The sequence below is a fragment of the Triturus cristatus genome, chromosome 9 (genome assembly GCF_964204655.1).
Source record: "Triturus cristatus chromosome 9, aTriCri1.1, whole genome shotgun sequence".
Taxonomy (NCBI): Eukaryota; Metazoa; Chordata; class Amphibia; order Caudata; family Salamandridae; genus Triturus; species Triturus cristatus.
This window is the reverse complement of record NC_140592.1, coordinates 922,590,398-922,605,650: the sequence shown is the minus strand read 5'-3', so window position 1 is coordinate 922,605,650 and position 15,253 is coordinate 922,590,398. Positions and strand designations below refer to the sequence as shown.

The 15,253-nt window shown below is 45.8% G+C and overlaps 1 protein-coding gene across 1 annotated transcript in view; it reads left to right on the top strand.

Annotated features, from left to right (window-relative positions):
• PPP4R4 (protein phosphatase 4 regulatory subunit 4) overlaps positions 1 to 15,253 on the top strand; it is a 2,085,322-nt gene that overhangs the window by 697,966 nt on the left and 1,372,103 nt on the right. The window contains exon 8 of the mRNA XM_085626471.1: positions 6,870 to 6,991. Coding sequence (XP_085482597.1) covers positions 6,870 to 6,991 — 122 coding nt within the window. The remainder of the gene's footprint in view (positions 1 to 6,869; positions 6,992 to 15,253) is intronic.

Here is a 15,253-nt window from a genome sequence, read left to right as displayed (position 1 = left end):
CAACCCAACCTCTTTCGACCTCTGACGGCCTCAGACGGTCCGCCCTTTGTCCGGGCTTTGCCCGGGCGAGCCCGCGCGCGTCCCGCGGTGCGGGAGGCGCTCGTCGATTAAATGCTCCTCGGCGCCCAATGGTGACGCTCTGTGCGTCCTTCACACGGCCCCCTGGGAAAGGTAGTCCTGGTTCGGGCCGTTCCCCTCACGGCGCTGTTGCAGATTGCGGGAAGACACCAACAGGGCTGCAGGAGGAGAGGAGGGAAGATATCAGCCGTTCCCCTCACGGCGAATGCTAATTCAGGTATGCGCGTCCCGCGGTGCGGGAGGCGCTCGTCGATTAAATGCTCCTCGGCGCCCAATGGTGACGCTCTGTGCGTCCTTCACACGGCCCCCTGGGAAAGGTAGTCCTGGTTCGGGCCGTTCCCCTCACGGCGCTGTTGCAGATTGCGGGAAGACACCAACAGGGCTGCAGGAGGAGAGGAGGGAAGATATCAGCCGTTCCCCTCACGGCGAATGCTAATTCAGGTATGCGCGTCCCGCGGTGCGGGAGGCGCTCGTCGATTAAATGCTCCTCGGCGCCCAATGGTGATGCTCTGTGCGTCCTTCACACGGCCCCCTGGGAAAGGTAGTCCTGGTTCGGGCCGTTCCCCTCACGGCGCTGTTGCAGATTGCGGGAAGACACCAACAGGGCTGCAGGAGGAGAGGAGGGAAGATATCAGCCGTTCCCCTCACGGCGAATGCTAATTCAGGTATGCGCGTCCCGCGGTGCGGGAGGCGCTCGTCGATTAAATGCTCCTCGGCGCCCAATGGTGACGCTCTGTGCGTCCTTCACACGGCCCCCTGGGAAAGGTAGTCCTGGTTCGGGCCGTTCCCCTCACGGCGCTGTTGCAGATTGCGGGAAGACACCAACAGGGCTGCAGGAGGAGAGGAGGGAAGATATCAGCCGTTCCCCTCACGGCGAATGCTAATTCAGGTATGCGCGTCACACACATGATGGATGGATTTGGCACGAGGGTGACTGATGGTTCAATATATAAAATTTTATTAACAAGACATTTCACAAAAACGAAATCCACTGTTAATAATTGAAAGGACAAAAAACTGTACCAGTGACTCACAGCTCGTGAGCTGTAAAGCCACAACCAGGCACCAACCTCTTCACAGGTCATTCATATACCTTTCATATGTGTGACTCATTCAAAACCATTCACACCACTAGCCACGGGCTGAGCACAGACAGCACCATTCAAGGGCCCATCACTTTCACATGTCTTTATGCATGAGACAGCAACCACACCAGCTGACGGATTGTGTGGACTGGCATTTGGCTACCGGAGTGTGTAGTGACCAGCAGCAAGTCAAAACTCACACTCCACCAGCCAAGTGCCAGTTCAGACTCACCACCATCCAACCACCAGTCCAAGCACACTGCCAGCCAAGCCCCAGTCCATGCACACCACCAGCCAAGCGCCAGTACGCACACAACACCAGCCAAGTGCCAGTCCACTTACAACACCAGCCAAGCGCCAGTCCACTTTCACCGCCAGCCAAGCGCCAGTCCACACTCACTGCCAGCCAACCACCAGTTCACACATACCACACATACCACCAGCAAAGTGCCAGTCCACACACAGCACCATCACATTTTGTTTTTTTAATACAAAAAAGACATCACAAACAAATTGTAATTAGATACAAAACTGCAAACACAAAAGCTGAAACTCAACAGATCACACTAATGGCAACCTTGAAACTGAACAAAATATAAAACAATACAGACCAGGCTGTTCACTTTAACACTCAAGGATGCTTCCATAAAATTATTTTGCGTGTGGTGCCTTCTAAAACAAACAGGCATACACAGCACAGGGTTAGTACACTCAGGGCAGTACATATGAGTCTCCTTCTGCATACCTTTACGCAAACAGACTCTACCTCTCCTACTGGGAAAGTCTTTTTTAGGTGTAGGAGGAATGTGATCGGGAAAGTGGTGATGTTTCAATCTAGCCACATCCTCCACCACTCCAACTCTACACTTGCCTGTTCCACTACAAGGCTGCCTATCACAGACTCCTGAAACTTAACAAATGTCATCCTTGACTCAGGAGAACAATCCTTAAATACAACAAAAGAATTAAAGTGGAAAAGATGGATAGCCAACTTCTTATTCCAGATGTAAGCCTTACGAAGAGCAGTGCACGGTTCCAACCTCTGATCTACTTTATCAACACCACCCATGTGCCTATTATAGTGTAAAATGCTATAGGTTTGTGCACTTCAGCAACCTAACACCAAACAGTCACAGGTGTAGTACTTTCATCATGGATGGTAGTCAGCATTATGTCTGGGTGGAGTTTGCTGAGTTCCGCTATGCGGAACTCTGCAAAGTGACAAAAGAACTCTGTGGAGTTCCGCAATTGGCGGAGTGCAACGCGAACTGCCGTTTGCACCGATCTTCCTGCCGCTTGAGTAAAAATTCTACCCAAGAGGCAGCTTGCACTCGCCAACTTACCGTTGGTGAGCCGGAGCGAGGAAAAACCTCCGCTGCACTACGTGGAGCAGGGTTTTCTGCACTCCGCAAGCTCTGTGGAGCATGGAGTGCAGAAACATCCACAAACTCAGAAAATGGAGCAGAGTTCACCGCCTAGGCCTAGACAGCATCTAGACATCTCTCCTGTCTGCAAATTTCACAGCTAGAGGTTCCTCACTAGACAGCACACTGCACTGTCCCCGCTCAACCTTTTGACAAACAAGTTCTTTTGGGAAACCTTTACTGTTAGAACGGATGGTGCGGCAAGCAACAGTGTCTACTTTGGGCAATTCCATGAACAACTACAAACCAGTGTAGAAGTTATCTACATATTAATGATGACCTTTGTTAAAAAGTCCTCTACCAAGTTCCCAGACAATTTGCTCACTCGCGCCGAAAGTGGACAGACAACCAGGGGGTCAAACCTGGAATTCCCTACCGGTGTACACCCGGAAATTAGAGACATATTCAGTCCTATTGTCACACAGCATATACATCTTACATCCATAGCATGCCCACTTGCTAGGAGTGTACTACCTAAAAACCAAGCGGTCCTTGAACAGGACTAAAGACTCAGCCACAGATATTTCTTTCCTTGGAGGACAGCTCAGAAAATCGTTCTACAAAGTGATCAATGGCAGGCCGAATCTTACAAAGACGGTCACAATCAGGGTGATCTTGTGGCAATGCTAAACCATTATCGACAAAATGCAACATCCAGAGCAGAAGCAAATACCAATCACGACTCTTGAGTGCTGGAAATATAGCCGTTGCCATCAAGAGACTAGTAGACTAATATGAAGACATTGATGGCTTCCTTAACAAGCCCATCAAAAAAGTTAAACCCAAGAATCTCTTTAACTCATCCAGATTTGTGGGAGTCCATTTAGTAGGGCTAGAGTGGAGCTCAACTCTGGCACTGTTGTCCCTCAAATACTGTTCAGCATACAAATTAGTCTGCTCAACAATCTCCGCCAAAAATACATCTTCCATAAACAACTGAAAAAATATAGGCAAAAGGTTTTCAGTATCCACTCTACACCCTGGAACACCAGTACAGTCGGGCAATGCCGGCTGCACCATGCCTGCATGCGAAACATCCATTACAACACAGTCCTTAAATTTCACTGCTTTTACACTGCAACTGTTACAACGCAACTACCTTTACATTGAATGTCATTACAACGCATGCCATTTCAACTCGTGTCACTACAACACATGCCATTACATTGCATACCATTACAAAGCATGCCATTACAACGCATTATAAGGTAAGTAATGGAGATATTTAGTTTTAGGGTGGGTATGGGTTTTGGGGTAAATAGGAATAGTACTTTTTACCCCTACACTATCCAACACGTTCCCTACTTTTGCCCTAAATGTATTATGCAATGAAATGGTATGCGTTGTAATGGTAAGCATTGTAATGGAATGCGTTGTAATGGAAATTTTGAAAAATTCGCTGTAATGGCATGCGTTGTAAAATCATTGGATGTAATGGTAGTTGCCATGTAAAAACTGCGTTGTGAAAGCTTACGTTGTAATTGTTTACATTGTAACGTTATATATTCGCCTAGACAGCTCTTCCAATGGGAAGCCTTATCTGGTCAGCCCCTACTTTCCCTCCCGAAACCTTTGCTCCGCCACTCAAGGGAGGTTCATTGTCCCCAAAATCAAACTAGCTCGAATGGGCGGAATGTCCTTCTCTTATCTTGGTCCCACACTCTGGAACGCCTTGCCCACAGCACTACGCAACAAAACTGACTATGTTAAATTCCGCAAGTCCTTAAAGACGTGGCTTTTTGACAAATAATCGGCCTCTTTTGTCTTCTATCTAAGTCCTGGATTTGCTCACTGCGCCGGGAAACCCTTTTTGGGTAGCTCTCGCGCATTATAAATTTAAATAATAAAATTAAAAAATTAAAATACGCCTTGCAGCTCCAGGCCACAGTCCAGATGCCTCTTGCTGCACTATTGTCACATCAGTGTTCTTCTCTAAAACAGGCACTTCATATGCACTAAAAGTGGCTTTATCATTCGATGATTCCTCTCGGACAGAATATTCACTGTCAGAATCTTCCGCTCCCTTCTCTGCCTCAGATGCATAGTCAGTCTCATAATCATGTTCAGAGGAAGACTCGAAAAGCATACCAACAACCTGCTGAGCAGTCATTCTACGGCTAGCCATAATCCTTACTAAGAAAGAAGACTTCATAAACAAGTCAACAACAACCAACATTGTGCAAAATAAGTAATAAACAAAGTAATAAACAAAGTGTGGCTTTATAACAAAGATCTGTATACTCAAAAACTACACAACTCACTTGCATGAGACAGCTACACTCACCAGCACCTACTCTGCTCAGACACAGTGAAAACCAAAGATATCCCACTAGAAAGAAAAAGCAAAACAAATTACTCACAAATCAACAAAATACACATCGAGCACAAATGCAAAAAGATTTCACACTCAATAAAACAGATGCAAAAAGTAATAAAATAATATCTTGGAATAAAACTTTTTTTTTTTAATTTGAGAACGTTTTTCCAGGCTCCATGATTCACAAACTGCACTTTGTAGTAAGCTTTGCAGTACTACAAAATGTACGTACTGCAGATTCCAATTCACAAACTACTTGCTGAGTTTTACTACTCTGTGCTACTTATACTTATATGTTCGGAGTTCTCCGCCTTGACTGCAGAGTCTCTGCACATGTAAGTATATGTTTTAGTAGTAAATGTAGGAGGAAGTGGGTGGAAATGGAGCACATTTGCAACTAAAAGGGAAGGGATTAGGACATGATTGGGGAGGAATAAGAGGAGTTTAAGGCGGGATAGGGAGAGGTTTAGGGATGGCTGTCACCCACCCTTTTGCATTATGCTGGGGGTGGAGAAATGTAATTAACACTTTTGTAGTAAATTTATACTCAGAGTTTGCGAATTTCGAAAGTAGTAAACTTACTATAAAATGTAATCTGGCATCTTGTGTTGTCTGCAGCCTTCCATTTGCTGGAGGTTATTACATGTTTTATTCTTTCCTTGAATACACTACCAGCACAGTATCCAGTTTTGGACTGACTGCAGAGGCTTACTTCTCCTTACCTGTTTACACTGGTGGGACCTATGCTACATGGATCTTGCCACTATTCCACAAGCTGCAAAAACTGGCTTTGCTGCTGTTTTCCGAGTTCTCAGTCACAACAGAACCCAACCCCTCCATGCCTTTTCCTCCCATTGATACAAGATTCTGGAAGTCTCCTCTGTTCTGAAGTCTGCAGAGCTTGATCGTTCTACTACTCTCTATCTCTTTGAATCTCTGGGTTATGATACTGATGCCAAAGCCCGATAGCCTACACTTTTTCCTCATTCCTCCTGCTATACTTACCGTAGAAGGTACCGTCTTTGTTCCTCTACCCTATTAGAGCATTTCGGTCTTGGGCCACTGTTACATTGTTTGCATCTGGTCTATGTATTCTTTTTAACTGTTACCTAGGCTTCAGTCTGGAAATATGCTTTCCACCTTTGGGAGCATTCAAGAAGTTTTGTGGGCCTGTTGAAATTACTTTGATCGAAAATATCCTTAGAAGCTTGTCAAAGGCAAGAAAGCCAGGGACAGATCACAACACATCCACTGGTTGATGGTTTTACATGTCCTTGATGATGAATATCACTCCAACACCACAAATCACAATATTACTATAATAATACACAGCATCACAATGACACTACATCCGCACAAGACAGCAACATAAACAGCAAATCGACACAGCAACTCAACCACACATTGACAGAACAGCATACTGGCACAACACAAAAAACTTGAGAACGCCATCGAGAAAACATCACCACAATGCAGTTTTGTTATGTTGAACTTGATTTCATGCACTGGCTTGTGTGCTGTTTTAGTACTGCAAACAACAACACATTTCCACTGTAGCTCTAGAACATTTTAGGATGCCCTTCAAAGTCACATACCATGCCTGAAAGTAAATCTTTCCAAACTCTCTATGTGTTCCAACACTAATACTTAAATGAAGAATAAAAGGGTATTTGAATGTGAAAGTGTACTTATATATTTTTCCTGCTATTTTTATTTTCAGAAAACCTAGGAAAAAGTGTGGTTTGTCTTGAAAATACCTTGCATATCCATTGAGTTCAGTGCTTACAATGCTATGCATGTGCTTATCCATTGTGTTGTGCCTTGTATGGTGAGATTGGAATGCCCATACTCTTCCACGGTTGACACCTTTGGAACATTCATTGCTTTGTTTTAAATTTGCATTTGGTTGTGATAATTGTTAAAAAAACAAATATTTCATGTTGCTTTGCCTAACTATTTGTGCAGGAAAGAACTAACAAAAACCGTGGTCCTTCCTGAGTTAGTGGAGTTAGCCAGAGATGAAAGCAGTAGTGTACGGCTGGCAGCGTTTGAGACCATGGTTAACCTACTTATTATGCTGGACCATGGTGAGTTTTACATTTTTTGTAATACACATTTATTTGTTCATTTGTAGAGCTTCATGTACACGGAGATATGTCATTGTATTGTAGAATATCTTTATTAATGCTAGTGATTTTTGCATAGCACAATCCACCCTCATGAGCTGCTTAGTAGCATGCTTAACAGTATGGCATTGCACAACTTTAAACATTATTTGACAGGAAAAACACTAACAATTAACATGCACAGGATCTACAAATCACTTGTTGACAAACTTGCAAAAGTGTTGCGCACAGGTATGCATATTACCTCATTGTACCAGTCGTCGTTCCTGTCGTTAGAATGTGAAGATGAGTCTGCCTTCATAGACACACATCTTTGGCCAGTACCTTTCCAAAAACTGAAAAAGCCTCTCACAGGCAAGCATGTCCGAATCACTTACCAGAAGACTTCCTATTTTTTTGTCTGTGATCTGGGCCGGCAGCGGATTGCAGTGCCCCGAATTAAACATTTTTGCATTTTTCTCTTTCAGTCTGTGCAGCACTTTGATTGAAGTCTGAGAGGGCCTGTACATTTTGTTAAATTTTATTTTTGAGAAACAACGTTTTTTTTATATAGCAGGTGAGCCTTGAAATTCTGCAACACACTGCGAGGATGTTGTGCTGAATTTGAGGTACATGGAGAGACTTCTGTTCCCCAGCCATGTTCTTATGTATAGGAAGTGAGTTTACAGTTATGAACCTGTTTGTTATGCAGGAGAAGACTTTGACTCCTCACGTTTTCTGTTAGATATCATGCTGTGGGGGTTTGAGGAGTGGATGCTCTTTCTTGCCCCTGGCATCATGGGCTTCTGTATGCCTTCAGCCCATTCCCCTGATCTCAAGATATAATAGAGACATCTAGCCGCAGATTCCTTAACTTAGAATATCCCCCAGACGTCAGACTGGATCTAGAAAACATTTTCCCCAGCGGTACCTCTGCACACCAGGGGGCGGTGTCGCCCGGCTCCGTCCCGACGTGGTCCACGGAAGTGACGTCAATGGAGCCATATAAGACCCCCCTGCTCTGCATGCTGACGTCAGTTTTCTTCTTTTCCGCGTCCCAACGCGGATCTGGAGAAGCGGTTACCCCTGGCATGTTTTTGTTTTTCAGACTTTCTCGATGCCTTTTGGTGTCCAGGAACAGCCTTCGGGCTTTAAAGCGTGTGAATCCTGTACGCGGCAGATGTCGGCAATGGATCCACATGCGATCTGTATGTGGTGCTTGGGAGAGCACCACAACTCTGAGGAGTGCGACCTCTGCCGCTGACTCAAGCCGAAATCCCTACGGAAATGGTGCATGAAGTTGCTGTCCGCCCAGATGTCCCATTCGTGTTTTGTGTGTCTGTACTGGCTACTTCGGCCCTTTGGGACTCGAGCGCCTCCTTCCCTCTCTTCTGGCGGGTCCTCGGCCTGACCTGGAACGGTTGATTCGCGATGGCCGAGAAATGGTGAAATTTTCCATTCAGTCGGCCATGGACACCAGTGATTCGGTGAGTCGAGCTAAGGCCAGGTCAGTCGCTCTGCGCCGCCACGCCTGGCTGCACAATGGCTGTTTCCCTGCCAACGTCCAGGAGCGTCTTAGGGATTTGCCCTTTGATGGTGTCATTCTGTTTGACAGACATGCTGACTCAGCGATTCAACGTCTCATGTCTGAGTGTCCAGGAGTTCCATGGTTTGTATTCCTTGTTGTGGACTTTTGCTTTTCGTTGCAGTATTGTCACTGCTTTTTCTAGTGCTCCGTCTCTAGGTTCAAGACGTTATTCCCCAGACGGACTGTGCGGCTTTTCGCCGTCTGGTCCTTCTTTTGTTGCAGCTGGCCAGCTGTTTCTGCATTTCCTTCTAGCCCTCTGTCTAAGAGCTTTGCTCAAAGAGGTCTCCCTTGCTTTTATAGGGATGTGCCATACCTTATGTGGGGTACTTGTTGACTATTGTTTAGCTGCTCTTCCTGGCATGGAAAGTTTCAACGGCTCCTGCGGAGTCTTCTTCACTCTTCCTGCTATAGTAGGACATCCCCTCTAGTGAGACCCGCGGGGTGGGTGCAGTTCCCTCCTGGGGTTTTGTGTTGTAGTCTATGGTTGGTCCGTAGCTCTTTCCTGTCTCTGTGGAGACACACTATTTGTGCACACACAGGATATGTTTGCTGTCGCAGGGTGCCGGCAGTGTACCTTCCGCCCCTGTCTTGGCTTATGTCTTCTCTCATGGCTCAGGCCCTGTGGGGCTTTTGCCTATGGGCAGGGGAGTCGCCACCAGCTACGTTTTCTGCTGTGTGTTACCTTGTCACCTATTTCCTTATGCACATCCCCGGCAGGGACTTCGGTCCCTTTGCTTATTACGCGCGGGGGTTCAGGTCCTTTCGTTCCTGGCCTCTGCGGATATGTTCTGATTCACTGTGGCCTAGTGGTTCAGGGCTGTCACTCTTATTCAATGGTTCTGTGTTCCGTTCCAGGTGTTTCACTGGTTGTGAGTTACCAATCATACCTAAAAGCACTGTTGCTTTCTTTTGTGTATGTTACGGTGCAAGTATTCTTCTTCAGGATACACGTTGTCATTATACAGTGTCTGTATGTGACTGTCTCTATCCTATTTCTGACAGACCTCTGTATTTGTATTTCTCGCTCCTTCCTCGTGAGTGTAGTGGTCAGTGTCCCCGTCTGTCTCACGGGGGCCATGGTTCTGTCCCTGTCAGGGGGGATGTTATCGCTTTTTGGTGGTTTTGACACTGTTGTGTCCTGCTATGCTTCACATTGGTGCCGTTGGTACCTATTGTGCGACTTCCCTTTATCTAGGGTGTGCTCTTCGAGTTCCCCCTTGTTTTTCATTTTTTTCTTTCATTGATATATATATATATATATCTATATATCTATATATTTCAAAGAAATACCCTCTCAGGCATAGAGTGACGAATAAATTATGCAAAAAAGAAGCAGAGAACTCTGGATAGGTCTCAAGTTTAGGTGGAAAGCAGCTCCTGTATGGAGCACTCTCAACACCAGCGACACTCTAGATCTGCTCACCTCAAATGTCTGTTTTTCTATCAAAATCTTTAAGCCTAGGATTAGCACAGTGCCATCCACGCCGAGATAGAAAAGGACAAAGTTGAGAGTGCTCCATACAGGAGCTGCTTTCCACCTAAACTTGAGACCTATCCAGAGTTCTCTGCTTCTTTTTTGCATAATTTATTCGTCACTCTATGCCTGAGAGGGTATTTCTTTGACTTACACTGGGTGCTTCCTTGTGTCTGGACAAAGCTATACCTCTCTGAAGAGCTCTAATTAGAGCGAAACACTGTGTCAGGGGTTGCTTTTACTCATTTCAGGTTGGCTTGATTGGTATTTTACCAATTCAAAGCTGTAATAATGTGCCTGGAGTGGTAAATGGCTTTTGTCATTTTACAGCTCGGCAAGGACAGCACTGTGCTAGTCCTATGCTTAAAGACTTTGCTGTACAAAAGGCAAAAGACTTTGTCCTTTTCTATCTCGGCGTGGATGGCACTGTGCTAATGCTATGCTTAAAGATTTTGATAGTTAGTTACATTATAAATCATTTGTTGATGGTACCATACTCATTTTAGGAATTGTGGTATGTTATAAGGTGATTTTACCATGTGAAAAAAGCATTCTGCTGGGATATCATGAATCATGTTTGAGAGAAAACTATTTTCTCATGCTTTTCCCACAGAAGTTTGGAAGGTGATCTATAAGCTAAACTGAGAGTATATTTTCTGTAAATTCACATTATCTTTCTCAGTCATGTGAGAATGAAGTCTGACATTCTCAGTAAAACATGTACATCCAACAAGGGCAGAGACTGTCAGTTGATTCCTTTGTGTTCTACTGCAGCTTCCCAGAGTGTTCCAAAGAACAACTAGAGCACTAACAGTCCTACTTATGACAAACGTATGGCACACCTGAAGCCATCTTGATTGGAATAAAGTGGTAACTCTTAAAACATTTAATTTGAAAAGGAACAAAATGAGGGGGTTCATTTGCCATAGAAAGTATGATTAGTGAGGCAGAAAGAAAAATTAGGGCACATTTTGAGTGACTTCTCAAATCCTCTTCTATTTCATTAAAATATTCTGACATGCAGACTGAAACATGCACTTTCAATACCAGCAGCAGACTTCCCTGGTGAGCAGTAGCTTTGCTACAGTTATCTAATGAGCAACTAGAGTGAATTTATGGCAAATGTGTGACACATCTGAATGCCTTCTTGATGGAATCAAAGTAAAAAACGGAAAGTATTCCTACTGAGGAGACTGTAGTAAATGAGGAAATTAGGAAACTTCAAAACAAATAAGTCTCCCCAGAAGGCCATCAGAGACAAAAGAGCCCAAATGTAGCACAAATATCACCCAGATGTAGCCCAATGACGAAATCTCCCAGAGTGTTCTAAAGAACAGCTAGAGCGCTAACAGTCTTACTTATGACAAAAGTATAGCACACCTGAAGCCATCTTGATTGGAATAAAGTGGTAACACTTAAAACATTTATTTGCAAAGGAACAAAATGAGGGGGTTCATTTTGCCATAGAAATTATGATTGGTGCTACAGGAAGAACAATTAGGGCACATTTTGACTTCTCAAATCCTCTTTTATTTCATTAAAAAATTCTGACATGCAGACTGAAACATGCACTTTGAATACCAGCAGCAGACTTCCCTGGTGAGCAGTAGCTTTACTACAGTGATCTAATGAGCAACTATAGTGCTACCATTCAGAATTTATGGCAAATGTGTGACACATCTGAATGCCTTCTTGATGGAACCAAAATAAACAAGCATTGAAAATGCAATAGGTCTCGCCCTCATTTAAGTTAAAGCAATTCTGTTTGTAATTAGGTGGATTTTTAGCTTTGCTTTTATTAGTGTTTTTCAAACTTTCATGTACATAACATGCATATATGTATATGTATATGTATGCATGCATTTATATTTGTATTTATATAGATATGCAGATTATATATGTTTATATATGTATGTATATATATAAATATATATATATATAAATTGGATATGCATATATATGCATATATATGTGCATATGTGTGCGTGTAGAGAGAGGTAGAGGTGTAGAAGTAGAGAGGTAGAAGTAGAGAGGTAGAGAGGTAAAGGTAGAGAGGTAGTGTTAGACCTGTCAGCCCTTTGGCAGTTCCCTCCTCATTTTATTATTTTTATCCCTTGTCCCCTTCTCATTTTTTTTTTTTCTGTCTATCAAACTTTTTAGGTGCTAATGTAGAGGTTCTGGGCGCTTCACCCTCACTACCTGAGGGAAAGGCGCAAGGTGCCCCTCTGAGGAAAACTAGGGAGGTGAGATTCTAAAATGGTGGCACCAACTGTCACCTCAGCACCTGGACCATGACTGCCATGGGGGTTTCCGGAACTTTCTGGGCCCTTCTGGCAGGTCAGGCCCAAGGTGATAAATAGAGGTGACAGGTGAGCGGCCATTTTAGAAGAGGACTGTGTGGCATCAGGAGTAAGGCGCCTGTGTGAGGAGGTGGTTGTGCCTGACAAGGAACAGACAGGCTTAAGGGCCTGCACAAACTTCCAATCCAGGTGACGTCACCCCTAACCTTGTGACCAGGCCCTGAACGCCGTTGGAGATCTGGTGGGCAACGTTATCGTGGGATTCACCTGTGGCCACTTCCAGGAACAAGGAAGGTTCTGGACACCAATCCAGCGGCACCAAAGAATCACTGGCACCCTTAAATTGCCCCCCCCCCACTTCGATTTCCCTCCTTAAGACCCTACCAGAACTGGTCACCGTCATCGTCCCAATATCGTGGGGGGACTCCTGGCATCCTCCGGAGGTGGTTAGCGGCTTGCAGGAGCTTGTGGTTGGGCTCCCTGTGAGGAGCGGGTGAGCCGTGGCGCCGCTGCCCAGGTGAGGAGAATTGCCTGAGAGAGGAGCGAGACGCGACCGGCTTAGAGGCCGGCATCCTCCTGTCACGTGAGAGGGGCCGTAGCGCCGCCCCTCTCTGCTGCCAGTAACCCCGGAAGGCCGCGCCCCGTCTGACACTGATGCTGGAAGTATCGGGGCATCCCGCAACGGAGGCTGAATTGACCCGGGACCCGGCCGGCTGGCCAAGTCCCCAAGGAAGTGAGGCCCATAGCGGAAGGGAGCGTCGAGGGAAGGCCAGCGGCAACGGAGGACACCCTCTCTACAAGTAAGCGTTGGGTGAGGCATTTCGGTGAGGTGCCTAGTGAGACGTCCTCCGACCCTTCAGCAAGATTTCCCCATCGGGTGTCGTGAGTTCAGACACCCGGAAACGAGATCCTTCAGTTCAGGATTAAGCTACTCGCAGGACGACCAGCACGAACACAGTAAGCAAGGCACTAGTAGCAGAAGGGGGGGCGATAAGGGAGTCCGCAGAGGGCCCGTGGGAGTACGTCGCAGTGGGCAAGAAGTGTCCTAGTATTCCTTGAGTTCTTGGCATATAGTAGAGGGAAAGTGACTGGATTCGACACGAGACTGACTATTGGGGAATACAGTCCTATCACACAGTGTGGGAAGGGATCATCTCCCAGTCAGTGACAGCTGGAGATCGAATTCCCTGTTAATAAAAATGTGAGGGGTTGATCGTCAAGACATAAGCAGAGCTCGGCAGACTGTCTAGAATGGATCACTGAGTTGCAGCCAGTGGAGGTCCAACGTAGCGCCTAGAAGGCGGAAATTGTATAGAATTGGCAGTATAAGAGTCCCGAGGTACAGCTGTGAGGGGAACCCTCAGATCGAATATTTAGAGGGGACTAAATGTTCTTTTGAAATGTGATTTGAAGCATGCCCTGTAGAAATGTAACTAGGTTTCCCGATTCAGGGTGGGAAACGCTTAGAGGGTGTTTCAGAATCTACTGTATGAAATGTGTTGTTTGAATAGAACTGTCATCTTAAATGCAAGTATAATGTTCATTTCTGTCATGTGGAACTGAGAATTCCTGTAAAGTAAGAAAGTTGGAAGAATTCTAGTAAACGTTAAAAATACAATCAGTGTAGTGTCCTTTTTGGAGTGGTGTCGCACTAGATTGCGGACTGAGGAGGATGCAAACACGAAACGCCATGTTGAGATGAATGCCTGTTAACCTAAGCCAAGCTACCCCTAGGACACTAGGTCCAACAAGTTGGTGCTCAGCGGTGGGATTATTATTCAGTGCTTGCATCCGCTTAGTGGCAGTTTTGTGCACATCACCACCTACACTTGATTGATTGTTTTAACTGGAGTTTTCTCCAGATTGTTTTCTAATTGGAGGATTTTTGAAATTGTCCTGTGTATACTCCCTTTCTTGAGTAAAGTTCTTGTTAACTGTGTTGGGGTCCCATCTGGCAGGATGGAATTCGAATTGGGTAGGCTGGAGGAGTATACAGTGGCCCAATTGAAGGAGTTCTGCCAGGAACGGGGGGTATTCTTTAAGCAGGGGGTGAAGAAGACAGAGCTCCAGGCAAGCTTAAGAGCCTGGGTTATGGCCCACCCTAGCGGGAAACGGGAAGAAGAACCAGGACTAGATCTCCTAGAAGAACCGGAAGTCCTTCTTCCCCCTGGGAGCGGTAATATGGACGTTGGGTCCAGGGCCCCATCAAGAGTGGGAAGTAGCGCCTCGGGGGGGAGCTTGTCCTCTGCTGACCTAGTTGATCGAAGGGAAGAGAGACAGCTTAGAATGGATCTGGCCCGGTTGGAAAAGGAGAGGGAGGAGAGGAGGTTCCTCCATGAGCTTCACTTAAAAGAGTTAGAGCTCAAAGCCCTTCAACTTGGAACCCCCAGCAGTCCTAATGGTGGCAGCATACCGAGAGAAGTCCCGAGAGAGTCCAGGCCCTACCTGCCCAAAGATGTAGTTGCTAGCTATGGTATAGGGGATGACATTGTAAAATGGCTGGCTGCCTATGAGGTTTCTCTAAGAGCCCATGGGGTCCCTGAAGCCCAGTGGGGGGGTGGCCTGTATAGGTATATGCCTCCGGTGGGGAGGGATGCCTTGTTAGCGCTAGAACAGCCAGACCAGACCAGGTACCCCGTCATGAAGGTAGCCCTAGTAAGGAAATTTGGACTGACCCCTGAAAAATTCAGGCAGAGGTTTCGGGGCAGTCAGAAGTTGTCCACTCAGAATTGGGTGGACTTCTTGGACTATGCTAGGAAGGCCTTAGAGGGCTGGGTACAGGGCAGTGATGTCAAGGACTATGAGGGATTGTACAATTTAATTTCTAAAGGAGCACCTCCTCGAGAAAAGTTTTCCGGAGCTGCGTCAGCACCTGGTAGACA